Here is a 19,122-nt window from a genome sequence, read left to right as displayed (position 1 = left end):
AAAGCTGCCCAGCCGCTTCTTTGCAGGAGAGATTATCAGGTGTGCTCACTCAGCCACCATCTTGCCCCGCCCCCAAAACAACTTTTAAATACAGTTTTCCAGGGAAGCAGATTTGTCCCAACTGATAGAACATTTGCCTACCACATGGGAGGTCCAGGGTTCAAACCCAGGGCCTCCTGACCCCGTGTGGTGAGCTGGCCCATGTGCAGTGCTGATGCGCGCAAGGAGTGCCGTGCCATGCAGGAGTGTCCCCTGTGTAGGGGAGCCCCACACACAAGGAGTGTGCCCCATAAGGAGAGCTGCTCCATGCAAAAAAAAAAAATGCAACCTGCCCAGGAGTGGCACCACACACACATTGAGAGCTGATGCAGCAGGATGATGCAACAAAAAGAGACACAGATTCTCAGTGTGGCTGACAAGAATGCAAGCGGACACAAAGAACACACCAAGAATGGACACAGAGAGCAGACAACAGGGGAGGGGGGAGAGGGGAGATAAATAAATAAACAAATAAATCTTTAAAATAAATAAAATAAAGTTTAAAAAAATACAGTTTTCCAAATGTATTGAATTTATAACAGAAACCAGTGAGAGGGATATGCATTAAAAAATCTTGTTTTGCAATCTCTAGCTTGGGTTCTTCCCAAGTTTGTAAATTATCTCGACTTCTGGCTTCCTCCTTGAGATCATTCCAGTTAAGATTCACCCTCATGACACCCTCATGACATTTAAGAAAACAGTGGTAAAAATCTGGAACCATGTTTATTTGTTTGGTAAATGTGTGTGTTTGTGTGTGTGTGTTTAAAGTAGTTGATACATCTTGTGGTTGGGGAAGGGTACAGACTTTTTCCCTTGGAAAAGTTTTCTCTTGACCACTTATTGTGGGCTTTACATTTATATGTTGCACTAATACTGTGCAATAGTAGTTTTATGGACTCTACTTTTGTAATTTTAACTTTTCTAGTAGCCACATTTAAAAAGAAAAACAAACAGGTGAAACTAATTTAATAGTATGTTTTATTTAACTCATATCCAAAATTTTATCATTTATACATGCAATCAATGTAAAAATAATTAGATAGCTTACATTCTTTGTGTGTATATGCTTTTAGAAATCCAGTTTGTACTTTCTGCATATAGTACATCTCAATATGTAAGTTGAAATTTATCAGATATATTTACTTGGTACTTAGATTCCATAAGATTTACAGTTGTGAAAGAAGATTGACATATCCAATTTGTTTCACACATCCTTGAAAGTTTTCCACTCAAAGGATCATGTCAGATGAATAATGAAAGTTTCCTATTGGATCTAATAACAAAGGGGCCATTATGACCTTATCAAAGGAAACATCCATGGAATGGTGAAGGCAGAAGGAGGTTTGGAGAAGTCTAAGGACTTAGTCAGAGGTGAGTAGACAGACACACATGACTTAGATGACACTTTCTTAGTAGTTCACAGCTGAAGATAAGGCATAGACAGAGCAGTGGCTCAGGTGGGGTCTCAGAAAAGTTAGATAAGGAATTTGTACATATTTGGGTGATATTTGAATATATTTAAATGATGAAGGAAGGATACAGTAGAAAACAAGAAGAGATACATAGGAGTATGGGATGTATAAGGACACTAAAAATGAAGTAGGAATGAGGCCCAGACCACCATAGAAGGACAAGATAAATCTCTTTGAATATAATTAGAGGAAATTTGGAAAGAATGGAGTTTATTAGAGATATTTGTAGATTTGGCAAGCAGATTTGGCAAATTCAATCTAGTTGTTAGCATTTTCTCTGTGAAATATCAGGCAAGTTAAGATAAACTTTGTGTGTATTAGAAGGAAAGAAAGTGGAGACTTATTTTTAAACAGACTCTGGGAAAAATCAATGCATAAATATGGCATATTTATATATTTTATATTTTATATAAAAAGAATGTAAAATTTCCAGGCATTGTGTATGCTTCCCATTTGATCCTGGTGTTTTCTATTAATAAAGGCACTAAAATATCACATTGTATGCTTTTTCTTCAGCAGTTTTCCTATGACCAACAGTAGCCATGACATGGCAGATAATTAGGATCTTCCAAGTTTGAAATTTTATAAGGCACAAATGATAAAAGGTAAGGAACTGTGGATTATTCCAAGGGAATAACTGAGATCATGGAGCATGAAATCCAAATAGGAGGAGAGAAGGAATGAAGAAAGGTGAACATATGAATATGGTCTGGCATAACCTCTGATCCTGAGGAACAGGTGTCTGTTGTGTGGGTATTTGAATTAAAAAGCTGCAAATCAGAAATTTATGATGGATGATTAAGTTTTCCTAGTTATTTATTTTTGGACATGGGCATTTTTGTTGACAAAAATGTCCTAGGTACAGGGGTGAATTTATAAGGTTGGGGCAGCTGATCATTTTGTTACTGATTTAAGCTCTAAAGGAGCTACAAAAACCAAGTGGTGAATGGGTTAACCAAATGAATAGTCAAATTACACAGATTAATGATCAGATTTGGGGTTTAGAGAAAGGCTGGATACTGTGGGACCTAAGAGATAATACCAGGACTTGTTCAGGTTAAGAGTGACAAGGACAAAAAGAGATTAGAAACACATACAAAGAAAGAAGGAGTTTTACAATATGGTGGAAGATATATGATTAGGAGTATGCCCTGTGTTTTGACCTTGAGCTTTCTTTCTGTTATTGATGCAAATCTCCTTGATAATGTCCCAGGATGCAGACCAGCCCTGTCCCTGAAAGGGAGACAGGAAGAACAAAAGCACAAATGAGCCAAGATAATTGTCCTTAGAAGGCAGACTTCATTTATCATTTTTATTCAACTTCACAATTTATTTTTACAGCATAAGAGAAAAGGAAGTATGATGGTCAAGACTACACAGAGGAAGCAATGTGACTGTGCAAACCAATCCAAGCCAAAACTTGGTTTAAGCATCTCAATCCCTTTGAGGATGTCCAGTTACATATTCAAGAGACCAGTTACTAGAATTACTTCCCATCCTGGCAATGAAATCAGATGCCATCAGTGGGAGGAGAACTTGGAGAAGCCTCAACAGGTCTGTTGGCAGAAGAGACTGCAAGGACTCCAGGCCTACAGCAGTGCAGGAGAATTTTTAAGCACTTTGCATCTTACCAAAACCTTGCAAGAAATTGCACCTAGTTGCACAGGTGATTCATTGCCCTGTACTACTGCTGGGGGTCTGCACAACAGTTCCTTGCACAACCCCAGCCAGCCTTCAGATTTGGCAGAGTTGATTCCAGGAGATCATTATGGTATCTCACAGCTCTTCTGCAAACAATTTCTGGTAACTGATGATGATATTAGGAAACAGGAAAGGAAAGTGAAGACAGTAAGGGAGAGACTGGCACTAGCATTGATTGCAGACAGGTTGAGTAAGTGAGGGGGGCAAAAAGGATGTCCTGAAAATTGCTATGAATATGAATATGAAATAGAACATGGCACTTAAACTCTTTGGAATGTCCACAATGTTTTCTTGTTTTAACACTTTAATCTTTATGGTATAGCAATACTTCTCTTAATTAAACATCTTTGCATGACACAAAATATAAGCAGTGATATCCTTTTTGCATGTGTTTATATATTGTTTTCTTAATTTTTTTTTATTTGAGAAGTTGTGAGTTAAGAAAGCAATCATGCATAATATACAGGATTCCCATACATTGCCCCACCACCAATAACTTACATTGTTATTTGTTGCAAATGATGAAAGAACATCATCATAATATTATTGTTATCTATACTCCCTAGCTTTTATTTGGTGTATTTTTCCCACAAACTATCTTATTACTCACAACAAGTATTAGTATTAGACATTTGTTATAGTTTACAAGAGAACTTCAGATTTGTACTGTTAATCATAGTTCATCATTCACCACAGGGATCACTGTATCATATGGTTCATGCAAAGCATACACTCTCGCTCTCAATTTCATCACAGATTTGTACTGTCATCAACTCAATCCATTTTAGAACATTTTCATTGCTCCAAAAGGAAAAACCCATACCCTCTTATACCCACCCATTATTGACCTTTAGCACTGATACAGAACCTTCTTTGCCTTATGCAATGATATCTCTTTGAAGTGAGAGATTGGATTTCAGTCCTTGTCATGTTACACTATTTTTATTTTCAATTTACATTATTTATATTTTAAAGTCAATAGGGAGTTATTGAAGCTACAAAAGTATTCAGTATTTTGTCCTTACAGTCATAGAAAGGCCTACCTAATGAGAATGGATTATTTTGTGCACTAATCTAATGGATTTCAAAAATATTTCATTAAAGGATTTTTATATCTATGTTTTAAAATAAGATCTACTTCTAGTACTTTATTTTTCTGTCTTTTGTTAAAGATGAATTTATTTAAAAATGATGAATTCAGAGGGTGGTTAACTGATGCCCATATGACCAAAACCCACGATAAGGTAGAAGGATGTTGTTCTGCAGTGGATGAAGTGTAGCAGTGGTGCAGTGATCTCACTGGCTTCCATGGTGCTGGTCTTTGAGGGGGAGTAGGTTGGAGGGGTTGGGTTGAACAATTCATGGAACTGGGAGGATGGACAGGGGAAGGAGTGGATGAACTCTGAGGATTTGCAGGTCTGTGTTTAAAACTAGAATGTTAGATATGTTCTTTTGGAAACTACGGCAGGGGAGGGTTACTGGTGTAGGGTGTTGGGTGTTGGATGTGGTGGGGAGAGTTGTACATGGGACAGGGTGCACCTGGGATAGACTTCTCTGGAATACATAAGTGTTCATTTTGTCATAGCATGTTATAGCAGTGAGTGGAAACCCATACAATAATCAAGAAAATATCAAACTCCCATTCTGTGGAATCCTGCTATGTTCTCAATTAGAGGGACAAGAATCCCTCAAGATCATAGGTAGTGCCTAATAAAAGAAAACAGATCAATATGTCAAGCCCTCAATATTATTGCTAGTAATGATGAATCTTATGCTTCAAAAAATGAAACTTAGTAATTACCATAGATTCTGAGGGGAGGGAGAGGGAAGAATAGAACAGATGGAATGTAGGGCATTTTTAGGGCATTAGAATTTTTCAGCAAGATATTGCAAAAATGGATTCAGGCCACTTCAAATTTTGTCCAACCTATAAAAGTGTACAATCCAAAATGTAAACTATTGACCATGGTTAGTAACAATGCTTTGATATTTGTATATCAATGTAACAAATGTACCATCCCTTTGTAAAATGTTATTAATAAGGTAGAGGGGGAAAAGGAGAAAGCATTGAGTACATGGGAATCACCTGTATTCTCTATGTGACTTTTCTGTACCCTAAAACTTCTTTGAAAATAAAATGAAAAAAAAAATAAGACACTGGAGAATACACGGAAGAAAATGTCACTGTACATACAAGACAACAAATCTTACAGTGATGAAAGACTCAATGTCTAAAAAAAACTTTTATTATTTCAAATTGTTTTACATTTTTAAAATATTTTATTGGTGATATTTTAAATTATCTCATTTTCTCTTTAATTTTATTTGGTTACTTTGTTGGCTTCATTTTTGGAGAGATTTTGGATCACAGGAGGGTCACAGCAGGGGTGGGGATCACTGGTGCAGGATGTCAGTAATGTCGGGATGCATGGGAAAGGGTTGACCTGGGGCATACCTCTAAGACATGTTCAAGTGTTCATGGGACATTGTCTTGGTGGGTTGAGATCCACACAATAACTGAAAGAATATTGAATTCCTGGGAAGCGGACTTGGCCCAGTGGTTAGGGTGTCCATCTACCACATAGGAGGTCTGCGGTTCAAACCCCGGGCCTCCATGACCCGTGTGGAGCTGGCCCATGTGCAGCGCTGATGTGCACAAGGAGTGCCCTGCCACGCAGGGGTGTCCCCCATGTAAGAGAGTCCCACGTGCAAGGAACGCACTCCATAAGGAGAGCTGCCCAACACGAAAGAAAGTGCAGCCTGCCCAAGAATGTTGCCATATACATGGAGAGCTGGTACAACAAGATGACGCAACAAAAAGAAACAGATTCCCGTGCCACTGACAACAACAGAAACGGACAAAGAAGAAGGCACAGCAAATAGACACAGAGAACAGACAACCGGGGTGGAGTGGGGCAGGGTGGGGCGGGGGAAGAGGAGAGAAATAAATAAAAATAAATCTTAAAAAAAAAAAGAATATCGAATTCCAATCCTGGAGAGTCCTGCTACTTTCTCTAATAGGATAGCAAGAATCCTCAGAGTGCAAGAGCAATGTCTAGTGAAGCAAGACAGACCATTATGCCAGGCCTTTGATATTGATGATTGTATTATGAACCTTTTCTTGTGAAATTGAAACTTAGCCTAGTATTATATACTGTCTAAGAGTTATCTACTGAAACTCTCCTTTGTGCTCAAATGTGGCCTCTCTCCAAGCCAAACTCAGCATATAAACACACACACCCAGCATGGGACATGACTCCCTGGGATGAGACTCCATGGCACTGAGGGATTATTTCCAAGCACCAACTAGCAATGTATCTGGAAAAAGACCCTGATAAAAAGAGGGAAATGGTAAATACAAGTGAGTTTTTATGGCTAAGAGATTTCAAAGTGAGTTGGGAGTTTACTCCAGAGGTTACACATATGCAAGTCTTAGCAAGATCTCACTTCCACAGTAAACAGTGCCTCAAATAGCAAGGCTCCTGAATGCTCCACAGATATCCAAGAACTATAAGCAGGGTAGACAGCTCAGGAATTCAGCAGTGAGCCTTACTTTGGAATTTATGCTCCCCAGTGTAACAGAGTTAGACTTATTTATAGGTTCTCTACACATGGCTCTTCTGCACTTTTTATTTTTCCTATAGTTAACACTATCCTAATTGATAAATGTATGTCCCAGAGACTTAAATCTTTGGTCTGTCTATGTGCCAGTTCAGACCTGAATTTCAGCAGAATTGCAACACCTACTCTCCAGTTCTTTGGACATACCCAAGTCAACTAACAAGAAGAAGATGGACAATGTCCACCCAAAAGAACAGAGTGCTTGCCAACTGCAAGCAATATAGCTTCATCCATCTGCTGCATGGGATCTAAGCCTCCTCTCAATTAGAAGCAGAGTGGGTATCACCATCCCAAAGTCCTCGGGATTGGGGAATGAACAATGAACTACATTTATTATTTTACTATTGACTTATTAATATTCTATAAATGGAAGAACTCTTATCATTGATATAAAGGCAATGGCTACCAGAGTTTCTGAGGGATGGGAGAGGGACGAATAGGTGTAATATGGGGGTATTTTCAGGACATTGGATTTGCCCAGCATAACATCACAGTGACAGATACAGGCCATTGTATATTTTGTCATAATCTAGAAAATTGAGCAAGACAGAGTGAAAAATATAATGAAAACTGAAGGCCATGGTTAGTGGCAATGTCAATATGGGTTCATCAATTATAACAAATGTACCACACTAATGAAGGATGTTGTTAATGTGGGAAAGTGTGGGAGGGGAAGGACATGGAACATATGGGAAACCCTTATGTTTTTAATGTAACATTTATGTTATCTAAACCTTCTTTAAAATAAAAATAATTTTAAAAAGAAAAGATTAGATGGACGATAGATGAATAAATCAAATGATAAAATGAATTTGGCAAAATGCTAAGAATTTGTAAATATAGGTATCTGGGGAAGTATTTTGGAGTTGCATATATTGTTTCTGCATTATTATTGTACCTTTTGAAATTATTTCAAAATAAAAAGTAAAAAAAAGATGAATTCAGAGATTGGAAAGTTTCATGTAATGAAATACTAGTTTTTTCTTAATTTTACAGATCTAAATGGATTTGCAATTTGATTCATGAAAATTACAATACTATTTGGAGGATCATGATATCAACAAAGAATGTTCTCAGAATCATACTCTAACAAGAGTTTAAATCTGTCTTTTTGTCTGATCAGTCGTGTTGCAGTATTCAAATTATCTTTACATCTTGTCTGATGTTTATCAGTTTCTAAGAGTGAAGTGTTAATAAATAGTATACTATTTCTATCCTTCCTAAAGATCATTTTTAATCCTATCTTCTCTCTTCTATTCTACCATGTGCTACTAATCTGATATTAGATAAAGCGTGATTTAATGTCTTGTTTTAAAACTAATTCTAATATAGATAACACTGATTTTTAAAACATCACTCTTGTTTTTTTCATTCCAATATGTGTTTCTTCTGGGTTCACATTTTCTTCTTGCTGATGCACATTCTTTAGTGGTTATTTAACTCAAGGCCTGTGGGGCATCAATTTTTCTTCAAGATTTATTTTTCATTTATGTCTCTCCGCACCCCCCCCCCCCCCCCCCCGCCGCAGGTTGTCTGCTCTCTGTGTCCATTCGCTGTGTGTTCCTCTGTGACCACTTCTATCCTTATCAGTGGCATGGGAATCTGTGTTTCTTTTTGTTGTTGTCATCTTGTTGTGTCAGCTCTCCATGTGTGCGGCACCTTTCCTGGGCAGGCTGTACTTTCTTTCTCGCTGGGCAGCTCTCCTTATGGGGTGCACTCCTTGTGCATGGGGCTCCCCTACGCGGGGGACACCCCTGCGTGGCAGGACACTCCTTGCACTCATCAGCACTGTGCGTGAGTATGGGGCATCAATTTTGATTTGATGTCCAAAAAAGTTTTTATCTCCTTTTTGAAAGATAGTTTCAGTAGTTATATAATTTAGGTCCTAAGTAATTCTTCTTTTTTTTTTTACTTAATATTCTGAATCTCTGTACCTTTATCTATAAAATGGTAATAAGACCCTCAAGGATGGTGATTATAATTGAGAAAAATGCACACAGTTTTCCAACCATAGTGCTAAGCAGATGTTAAGTAGTCAATAAGTGATAGCTATTAATATCATTATTATAATCTTCAGAACATGTTCTCCAAGAATGACCTTGCTTGAGATGGAGGGTGTAATGCTAACAACAAAAAGTTTGAATGGGTGCTTTAGAGGAAGTTTAAGTCTTAGCCCTTTGGTATCTTCAGCTATGGTAGTCTGCAAACTTTATGGACATAAACATAATCACAATCTAGTCCAGCAAACCCCAGGCAGGCCAGCAGAGCTTGCCCTATGTCTGGGATGCTTTGTACTTCTTATGGGAGAGTGTCTATTATATATATATATAAATTTTGAGGGTATATTTATACCAAGAGTGAAAGCAGAGTCATTTCTGACTCACTCATTCCTTCTTGGCTTATTTCACATCTTGAAGGACACATGAGGGGGATGAGAAGCCACCAAGGCAGAATAATCTGGAAGTCCTGGAACTGAGCTTTAGACAATGTAGTAGCATAATGGGAATTTGAGACTACCAGGGCTTCAGTGGAGATGGGGGTTGGAGAGATATAGAGTAACAGAGATGGTGGTAAGTGATAGTTGGTACAGGATTCAAGAGGAAGTGTGTAGTGAGTGGTTAAGAAGAGAAACCTTACATGGCAGTAATATGTTGATTTTTTTTTTTTATGATGGGTAATTTCTGTATTAGTTTCACCAGGTCCAGTATACCTGAGTGATGAAATGGTGGGAAACCACAATATAGGACTGGTGGTTTTTTTAAGGACTTAAAGATGGGGAAGACTTTTCTCTTAGTCCCCTATAAACAATTCAATGCCAAGTAAAGAAACACCAAGAGACTGTGTTTGACCAATGTGGTTTATTTCTACTCCATCCAAGCTGCTTTGGACCTGGTTGGGGAAAGGGGCCTCAGGAAGATCTAGTCATTGTAGCTTCCTCAGATCTAAGTGTGGCAAGTAGTAGCTCAGGCGCCGTCGCTGAACCGCATAGTCTCTCTCCTTCTTCCGCAGGCAGATGGTGACCTGTGAGAGTAAGGAGAGGGCATCTGAACACACTAGTCAGCTGCCCACATATGGAAAACTACAGAGGAGTGTGGCCAAAACAACAGAAACATTATGTTTCTTATGCATCTCTCTCTCCTTTTCTTTCCATATAGTTTTTCCCTTAGTCTTCCTTTTTTCTTTCCTTCTTTATTCTTTTCATGACCTCTTTCTCTTCTTTCTCCCCTTTCACTGTCAATTTTTCTTTATTTCTCTGAGAGCCCCTTCACCATACTACTCCTTCCTTCCCTCACTCCCTCCACTGTTCACCTCTCTCTCTCCTTTCCTCCCTCTCTTTTTCCCAGATTTATTGAAGTATAACTGACATACAATAAACTGCATATATTTAAAGTGAACAATTTGATAATTTTTTATTATGGTTGAATCAGCACCATAATCAAAACAATGAATTTTCATCCAAAGTTTCCTCATTTCATTTTTCTATTCTCCTGTCCTGCCCCTCTGGAAATACACCTTCATTATCAGGAATACTTGAACGACTTTCTGTCACTATAGGCTATTTTGTATTTCCTAAAATTTGCTTATAAATGGAATCACAAAGTGTGTATTCTTTTTATTCTGGCTTCTTTTACTCAGAATAATTATTTTGAGATTTATTCATATTGTTGCACGTATTAATAATTCATTCCCTTTAATTGATGAGTAGTATTTTATTGTAAGTATAAACTGCAGTTTGTTTGCCCATTCAGCTCTTGATGGATATTTGAGTTGTTCTCAGTTTTTGGATATTAAAAGAAAAGGTGTTATAAATATTTGTGCATAAGTTTTTGTAAGGATATATGCTTTTATTTTTCTTGGATAAATTCCTAGTAGTTGAATGTCTGGATTATGTGTGGGTACATGTAACTTTTAAAGAAATGGCCAGGCCATTTTCCACTAGCAATATTATGATAGTTCTAAATGCTTCACATTCTCATCAACATTTATCATAGTCAGTCTTTTAAATTTTAGCAATTCCCAAGTGTAATGATATCTCAAGTAACTTTAATTTACATGTCCCTAATGAATAATGCTAAGAAAATAAAAAGGCAAGCTACACAGACTGGGAGAGAGTATTTGCACAACATACCCAGCAAAGCACTTATATTTAGAATGTAAAGGACTCCCTACAACTAAGAAGAAGAAGACAACCCTCCTCAACTCACCAGGAAGCAGCAAATCAGGCATGTGATGAGTCCCAGGAGTCCCGCCAAGCAGATGAGGATTATGGCCCAGAAGGGGAGGTCTGGGGAGACAGATACAGGGGTGAGCTATGTCCTGTCGTCCTTCTTGCACTCCGCTTTAACCCTGTGTGGCCTGAGGATGGGCATGAGCAGAGAGCAGAGCAGAGCTTGACAGCCCAGTTACTTCATGTCTCTGAAACCCCAGAAGAGTGCCCCACCCCCAGCAGGCCGGTGCCCCTGCTGTCTCCTCACTGTTCCTCACCAGTCCTTGGCACAGACTGGCCAACACTCATCATCCAAGACACTGTGTGCATGGTGCTCCTTGAGCAGGCACATCAGGTGGTCCCCTCCACAGCCTTGGATGAGGCTTCTTTGAGACTTACCAGAGTTCTTAGTGAAAACATCCTTTCTGCTAGGAGAATAACCTGGAAATGAATGAGATGGAGAGTGTTCGACTTTTTAAATAAAACAGAAAAATAAAGCAGTATAATTGAAAGACCTAGATTTAACAATTATTACCATCTTTGACACACTTGTATCATCTAATATTTTTACTAAGAAATCAAGCAGACATCATGACATTTCATCCCTAATCTTAATACCGCATATCTAAGAGATGAGGACACATAATCACAAGGCCGTTATCATACAAAAAAGTATAGATAAAATTCATACCTTTAGGAATGGGGAACCAAAATTGGGTTGGGCCAACTAATGAAGGGGGAGAATGGATCATCACAGGTTGGAAATCTCAGGGGTCTCTCTAAATTTGTAAATTCACATAAATTTTTTTCCCCTCTCTATTATCAACCCTTTTCCTTCACCTAGCTATTTTATACTTATCTTCCAGATTTCACCTACAAATAATTCCCTACATTAATTTTTCTCTAATCTTTGCCTGCCCCAAGTCTGGATAGGTTCACATCAGGAATTATAATTAATAATTGCTTACTCCTGTGATTCCCAGCTACAGGGTAACTTCTGGGAAGATAAAGGGCTATGGCATCTATCGGACATAGGGGGAGGGTTGTGGGTGCTCCTACTTTTCAAACTTGTCCTCAACATAATTCTTAAAGATGTACCATCTAATATGGTAGGACCAGACATATGTGCGTTTTTTTAAAAATTAAAATTAAAAAAATACATTACCTAAGTTGCATTTAGTCTCATTTCAAATGCTTAATAACCACATGTGGCTACTGTACTGGATGGCACAGATAAAGCACACTTTAATCATTGCAGAAAGTTCTATTGTATAGTGCTAATCTAGGGCAGCCTATAGGCCAAATCAGGTCTGTGATCTGTTTTACATAGCCAGTGACCCAAGAAAGGCTTTTAATTTTTAAAGTGTTACTAAAACAACAACAACAAGAACATGTGACAGAGACTTTGTATGGTCCACAGAGCCTAACATATTGACTATCTGACCCTTGACAGGAAAAGTTTGCTGGACCCCATTCTAAAGAATCAACAGTGCCCTCTAGTACAAAAATAATTCAGAACTAAGGACAGTCCATCGGAGGGTTCAGCCCTATGTGCCATCACACTCCACCTATAAGGGTCCTTGTATAAGGTCTAATTATTTCTTGAATAAATATGTATTGTTTATTATGTGCCAGGCACAATATTGGGTTCTTGGAATTTAAGGGTGAACAGACAGACCAAGTAACTCCTGCCGTATTCTTTGTGCAGGGTACATAATAGACACTCAGCAATCATTTTTTGAGTGAATAAAATAGAGGTATGCAAGGTTGAGCCATCCTGGAGGCACCACTGTGGTGAGAAAACATATCCATTTCATCAAACCTGTCAAGACTGGGATCAGACACAGCTTGGAGCTGGAGGCCTTCACTGACCATCTCATTAAGTGGCTTATGGCCTGGAGAAAAGTGCATAGCCTGAGGTCATGCAACTAGCTAGAAAACAACGAGTGCCTTCTTTTTTTTTTTTTTTTTTTCCTCTATTTTTTATTTTTATTTTTTTTTCTTTTTTCATAATATCTTTTTTTTTATTGACTTTGTAATAATATTACATTAAAAATATATATGTGAGGTCCCATTCAACCCCACTCCCCCACCCCCCCCCCCCTCTCCCCCCCCAACAACACTCGTTCCCATCATCATGACACATCCATTGGATTTGGTAAGTACATCTTTGGGCACCTCTGCACCTCATAGACAATGGTCCACATCATGGCCCATACTCTCCTCCATTCCATCCAGTGGGCCCTGTGAGGATCCACGATGTCCGGTGATTACCCCCGAGGCGCCATCCAGGGCAGCTCCACGTCCCAAATACGCCCCCACCTCTCATCTCTTCCTGCCCTTCCCCATACCCATCGTCCACCATGTCCACTTTTCCCAATCCAATGCCACCTCTTCTATGTGGACATTGGATTGGTTGTGTCCATTGCACCTCTATGTCAAGAGGAGGCTCAGATTCCACATGGATGCTGGCTGCCATCCTTCCATTTTCAGTTGTAATCACTCTAGGCTCCATGGTGTGGTGATTGTCCTTCTTCAACTCCATCTTAGCTGAGTGTGGTAAGTCCAATAAATCAGATTGTAGGTGCTGGAGTCTGTTGAGGCTCAGGACCTGGCTATCACATTATCAGTCCAGAGATTCAAATCCCCTAACTATATCTTAAACCCCAACATTAACTGCACCTCCAGCAGATTAGTATGAAAGTCTTATGAAGGGAGATCCCATCTGAGTCCAGATTCATCACACATAAACACCATTTCCAGAGAGGGGCCATCTGCCCTGGTAGTAAACCCCATCGGCCATGACCATAACTCTCATGGGTCTCTTTAGCCTTCATAGGAACCAATATCTGGGGGTTGTATCTGCTTTATCTGTCTCTCTGACTCTGCTCAGTTGTGCATGAGGGCAATCCTTCTGCCAGCCTCCAGACTCTTTTTTAGAAACTCGTAGCCATATAAACTCATTTCTCCTTTCCATTTCCCCCTTACTTTAGGTCAAACAGCATTTTAAAGTCATGTTGTTTTATGTAGACATGGATATTCTGCTGATCCGCATTGAACCTTCCATATAAGGTCCTTTTCCAGTTCTTTATCTAACTTTATCCAAGTTCTTTATCTATCCTTTAAACCCATCGCTATATGCCATTCCCTAGTAAGGGACCATGACATTATATTGGGCTTCAAATTTCGTGGAGTTCTGGATCACAGAGTGTTTCAACAATGGCAATGGAGGGATACTGGTATGGGATACCAATGACAGGTGATATATGGCTGACAGGGAGCTGTACAGAACATATGTCCAGGGTGCATGGTAATGATTGGATATACTAATAGTGGCAACAATTAAAAACCCAGCAGGGGGGGTACTGGGTTCCTGGCCAGTGATGCTCTGTCGTGGTCCCTAGGGGAGCAGCGATAGTCTCCCAGGTACAGCGGCGGGGACCGGGAGGGAGTGAGGGTTCAACAGTGAGCCCCTGATGCTAATGACTATGCTTGTGAGCTGATAAACCTAAAATAAGAACAAGGCCTAGAGCAACATTGTGCCTGGGAATTTCCTCCTGTCAGCCTTCATGTTACTCAAATGTGGCCAGTCTCGAAGCCAAACTCAGCATGTAAATGCAATGCCTTCCCTCCAGCGTGGGACATGACACGAGTGCCTTCTATACCTTGTTTGGCACTTCTTTTTCCATGTCAGCGGTGGGTAAAGCCTGGGGACCGAGCAAACTCAATGCTGAACCCTCCAATCGAATGGGAAACACCCAGTTATAGGTGTCAGAAGGCCCACCCAGCCCCAGTGACTGGGAAGCCTTACCATCTACAAGGACACTGTTCCTCTCCAGGGTGAAGTTCCACAGCTGGGTGCCATTCTGGGTTAGCTGCAGAAATTCCTCATAGATGGCAACTCTGTCGAGTCTCCCAGCCAATGGCGAGAAGTTACATAAGGAGTTGACCCCAGTGTGGTTGCTGTGGGGGACAGACCTGGAAGGACATGATGGATAAACAAGGCTCTCCAGAGTTCTAGACCTTGGTTCTACGTTTTTTTTTGCTTCTAGGCCCTGTCCAAGAGAACTTCATACTATCATGGAAACTTTCTATGTCCAGACCGCCAAATATGACTGCTACCAGCCCCATGTGGTTACTGAGCACCTAAAATATGGCTGGTGTGTGTTGAGGAACTTAATTTTCTACTGTGTTCAATTAATGAATTTAGAAATAAATAGCCACAAGAAGTACTTCTGGAATGTCAAAGTTAGGACCTCTGAAAATCCACAAAAGGAATGAGAGCACTGGCAAAATTTTTCAAAATCAATGTTTTTTTCAGAAGCCTAGAAATTAATCAAAGGCTTGCAACAATCCAGGAAGCATTTGTTAAGAAAAAGGGAAGGCTTTGGTAAGGACAGCAAGTTTTGTAGGATTTTAACTCACCCTATTCCCATTCCCCTCTACCCAGATCCTCAGTAACCTTAAAAAACAGCATCTTCAGAGCCAGGGCAGCTAGGAAAAACAGCAGCCTAGCGGTAACCAGAGCCGGAGCACAGAGGGTTTGACAGTCCCCCAAAAGACGCATTCCCAGCTATTTGACCCATCTAGCAGCTCCCTAGCAAAGCTCATCCTCAGTGCTTATCTTTGTTTGGCCTGAATCTCAGCTTGCTCAGTGGGAAATCCTATTCACAGGGCATCTGCTGAAAACAATCAGTGTCAATTATTTAACATTTCAACTGCCTGAGGAAGTAATACCAGCTGGGGCAAACATGAGATAGGCCAAAATTTAAAAGGAAAATTTGGAGAATAAGACATCCACAGTGAGCTTTGAAACTTACAATATATTCCTGGGTGTTTAGAAGATGAAATTTGTGCAGGGCTATGCACATGCCCAGAAAAGACCTGGAAAGGCCCCACTCTCTTAGCTCTAGCTACAAGGTTGGCATAATATCCAAAAAAATCAATCAGTGTAATATACCATATTAATGGAATAAAGTAAGTACAAAACCACATGATCTCAATAGACACACACACAAAAAAAGCATTTGACAAAATACAGTATTGTTTCATGAGCAAAACACTCCAACTAGAAACAGAAAGGAACTTTCTCAACCTGAAATACAGCATCTGTGTAAAGCCCACAGCTAACATCACACTCAGTGGAGAGAGACTGGAAGTTTTCCACCTAAGATCAGGAACAATACAAGTATGTCAGCCCTTGCCCTATATGTTATTCACACTGGACCAGAAGTTCTAAACAAAGCAATAGGTAATAAAATAAAAGGCACCCACAATGGAGAAGATGTAAAGCTATCTCTAATTGCACAGAAATCCACAAGCAAAGAAAACCTACTAAAACTTACTAGTTTAGCAAGATTAGAGGATACAAGATCAATATACAGGGAAGCAGATTTGGCCCAATGGATAGGGTGTCCACCTACCACATGGGAGGTCCAAGGTTCAAGACCAGGACCTCCTGACTCATGTGATGAGCGCAAGGAGTGCCATGCCAAGCAGGGGTGTCCCCTGCATAGGGGAGTCTCATGTGTAAGGAGTGTGCCCCGTAAGGAGTGCCGCCTAGTGCAAAAAAAGTGCAGCCTGCCCAGGAATGGTGCAGCACACACGGAAAGCTGATGGAGCAAGATGATGCAACAAAAAGAGACACAAATTCCAGGTGCCACTGACAAGAATACATGCAGACACAGAAGAACGCGCAGTGAATGGACATAGAGAGCAGACAACTGGGGGGGGGGGGCAGGGCAGGGAAGGGAAAAGAAATTTTTAAAAAAATCAATATACAAAAATGAATTGTATTTTCATACTGTAGTAATGACATTCTGAAACAAAGAAACCAATTACATATATAATAGCATAAAAGAAGAAAATGCTTACAAAATGAATAAACATTTCTCCAAAGAAGATACACAAATGTTAGCTACATTGAAAGATATTCCACATCAATAGGGATGATGATGAATATCACAGAAATGCAAATTGAAACTTCAGTGAGATATCACTTCACACCCAAGAAAACACTGAAAATATTAAGTGTTATCAAGGGTGTGGCAAAACTGGAGCCCTGATATATTGCTGGTGGTAACGAAACATGGTTCAATTACTGTGGAAAACAGTTAGGTAGTTCTCCTTAAAGTTAAATAAAGAATTACATATGATCCAGCAATTCCCCTCCTAGTGCATACTCAAAGGAACTGAAAAACTATGTTCACAAAAAATCTTGTTCATGAATAGCAGCATTATTCATAATAGCCAAAGCTGGGGGAGACTACTCCAATGTCCATAAAGTGATGAGTGAATAAACAAAATGTAGTATAGCCTTGCAATAGAGTATTATTCAACCATAAAAAAGGAATAATTATATATATATATATTAAATGTATATACTGATATCTACTACAACATAAATGAACCTTGAAAACACTATGTCAAATGAAATAAGCCAATCATAAAAGATAGTTTATTGTATTATAGTATTCCATTTATAAGAAATTTCCAGAATAGGCTAAATCATAGAGACAAAAAGTTGATTAGTAGATTCCCAGGGCTGGAAAGAAGGAAATACATGGAGTGACTGCTAATGGGTATAGGGTTTCTTTTAGGAGTAATGAAAATGTCCTAAAATGAGATAGTAAGTTATGTAGTTATGGTTGCACCACTCTATGGATATACTAAAAACACCTAAATTGTATACTTTAAAAGGAAAAATTTTATGGTATCTGCATTATATCTCAATAAAGTTGATAATAAAAAATAGCCTCAGGAGCAGATATAGCTTAAGTGGTTGAGTGCCTGCTTCCCATGTTCAAGGTCCCGGGTTTGATCCTGGTACCTCCAAAAACAAATGAATGAAAAAGCCAATTCTCACTGGAGAGCAGATGTAGCTCAGTGGTTGAGTGCCTGTTTCCCATGTACAAAGATTTTGGGTTCAATCTCTGATACCTCCTAAAACAATAAAATAGCCTCAAGTAGTTATTGGACAGTGGATTCTTAGTCATCTGGTTCTAGCTTTCCGTTTTCCAGGGATCCTGACTCCAACAACTGATTTCTTAAGGCATGGATCAACACTTCAAACTCCATGTATCTCAGCACCAGGCACCTTCCTATCAACCTGGGTGGGTTCAAGCTCTCCTGAATGTCTAAGATGGGTTTTAGGTAATAGCACTGTTTTCTTGTGGCTCTATATTCCGTAACAGCTAGGAATTGAGAGACTGTGGCATGAGGACATTTACTTATGGGACACCAGAATTTCTCAAAGTCATTAAGGTCCTGAATTGGAACTCACCTGAATGCTAAAACTTGACAGTTCAAAAAATAACTCTTGATGCTGCTGTTTCGAAAGAGCTGGTTGAGCTGAAAGACAGGGCAATGTTACCTAGGTAAGAATACTAGGCCCACTGGATTCAGAGAATTTTCAGCCACTGAAGGCACTTTCCCATCTTTCTTTTTCTGGCTGTGACAAATATTTGTCTAGGTGTGTGAATGACTTAGGTGTGTGACCCTCAGCCAGCTACTGAGCCTCTCTGCACTGCTTCTTAATCTTAAAATGGGAATAAGAAATTGTCTCATGAACTCTTATGAAAAGTCACCCTCTAACTGGTATTCTTGAGTCAGTCTTTGCATAGGGAAAAAATGGACACACAGCCCCATACTCACTGCATCTTGAATATTTCTCTTATTCCATAGGTATTTGGTAGAGTTTGGCTGGGCTATGTCTTGGGAATATAGCAGGTTGGTGATGGTGAAATTCAGCTGAAAGTGCTGGGGGCTGGAACTGCTTGTTGGTTTGGCTGTCCCTAGATGAACTGTTGGCTCCACTTCTAGGAAAAAAAAACGAAGTAGGTATAACCACCATGTCAGAAGAGGATTTTGATAAAGACATAATTTCAATCAGTCTACTTACTCCTGGCTATGTGATGAGTTGGTATTTTAAAGGTAGGCTACAGAAGACCCTCTATCTACTTGTCCATTTGTCTGTCTACCTGTCCCCAATCCTCTTCTACCAACAAGCAGGTTTGAGAATTCTAGGACATTGGGTCTTTCTGGGACTCGGGCAGCAAATACAGGTGCTGATTACCACAATAA

The 19,122-nt window shown here is 39.5% G+C and overlaps 2 protein-coding genes across 2 annotated transcripts in view; one reads left to right on the top strand and one right to left on the bottom strand.

The window, feature by feature from the left end:
• Window positions 1-1,379: 1,379 nt before the first annotated feature.
• LOC101443813 (methyl-CpG-binding domain protein 3-like 1) lies at window positions 1,380-3,568 on the top strand. Its single transcript, XM_004477185.2, has 3 exons — window positions 1,380-1,410; window positions 2,028-2,116; window positions 2,853-3,568. The coding sequence occupies exon 3, from the start codon at window positions 2,871-2,873 to the stop codon at window positions 3,408-3,410; it is 540 nt and encodes a 179-aa protein (XP_004477242.2). The 5' UTR covers window positions 1,380-1,410; window positions 2,028-2,116; window positions 2,853-2,870; the 3' UTR covers window positions 3,411-3,568.
• Window positions 3,569-9,683: 6,115 nt separating this feature from the next.
• Window positions 9,684-19,122, bottom strand: part of MUC16 (mucin 16, cell surface associated) — a 102,587-nt gene continuing 93,148 nt past the window's right edge. The window contains exons 41-46 of the mRNA XM_012519078.3: window positions 18,694-18,857; window positions 18,323-18,390; window positions 14,852-15,018; window positions 11,440-11,481; window positions 11,039-11,118; window positions 9,684-9,854 (exon numbers count right to left, since the gene is read on the bottom strand). Coding sequence (XP_012374532.3) covers window positions 9,756-9,854; window positions 11,039-11,118; window positions 11,440-11,481; window positions 14,852-15,018; window positions 18,323-18,390; window positions 18,694-18,857 — 620 coding nt within the window. The 3' untranslated portion in view covers window positions 9,684-9,755. The remainder of the gene's footprint in view (window positions 9,855-11,038; window positions 11,119-11,439; window positions 11,482-14,851; window positions 15,019-18,322; window positions 18,391-18,693; window positions 18,858-19,122) is intronic.

This window comes from Dasypus novemcinctus, chromosome 19, assembly GCF_030445035.2.
Source record: "Dasypus novemcinctus isolate mDasNov1 chromosome 19, mDasNov1.1.hap2, whole genome shotgun sequence".
In the NCBI taxonomy this organism is placed as follows: domain Eukaryota; kingdom Metazoa; phylum Chordata; class Mammalia; order Cingulata; family Dasypodidae; genus Dasypus; species Dasypus novemcinctus.
Note: the sequence above shows the minus strand (reverse complement) of the source record. Positions and strands in the feature narration are given on the sequence as shown.

Coding starts and splice junctions, on each gene's coding strand:
- LOC101443813 (XM_004477185.2), top strand. CDS start 2,871: ATGATGGTCAAGACTACACAGAGGAAGCAATGTGACTGTGCAAACCAA.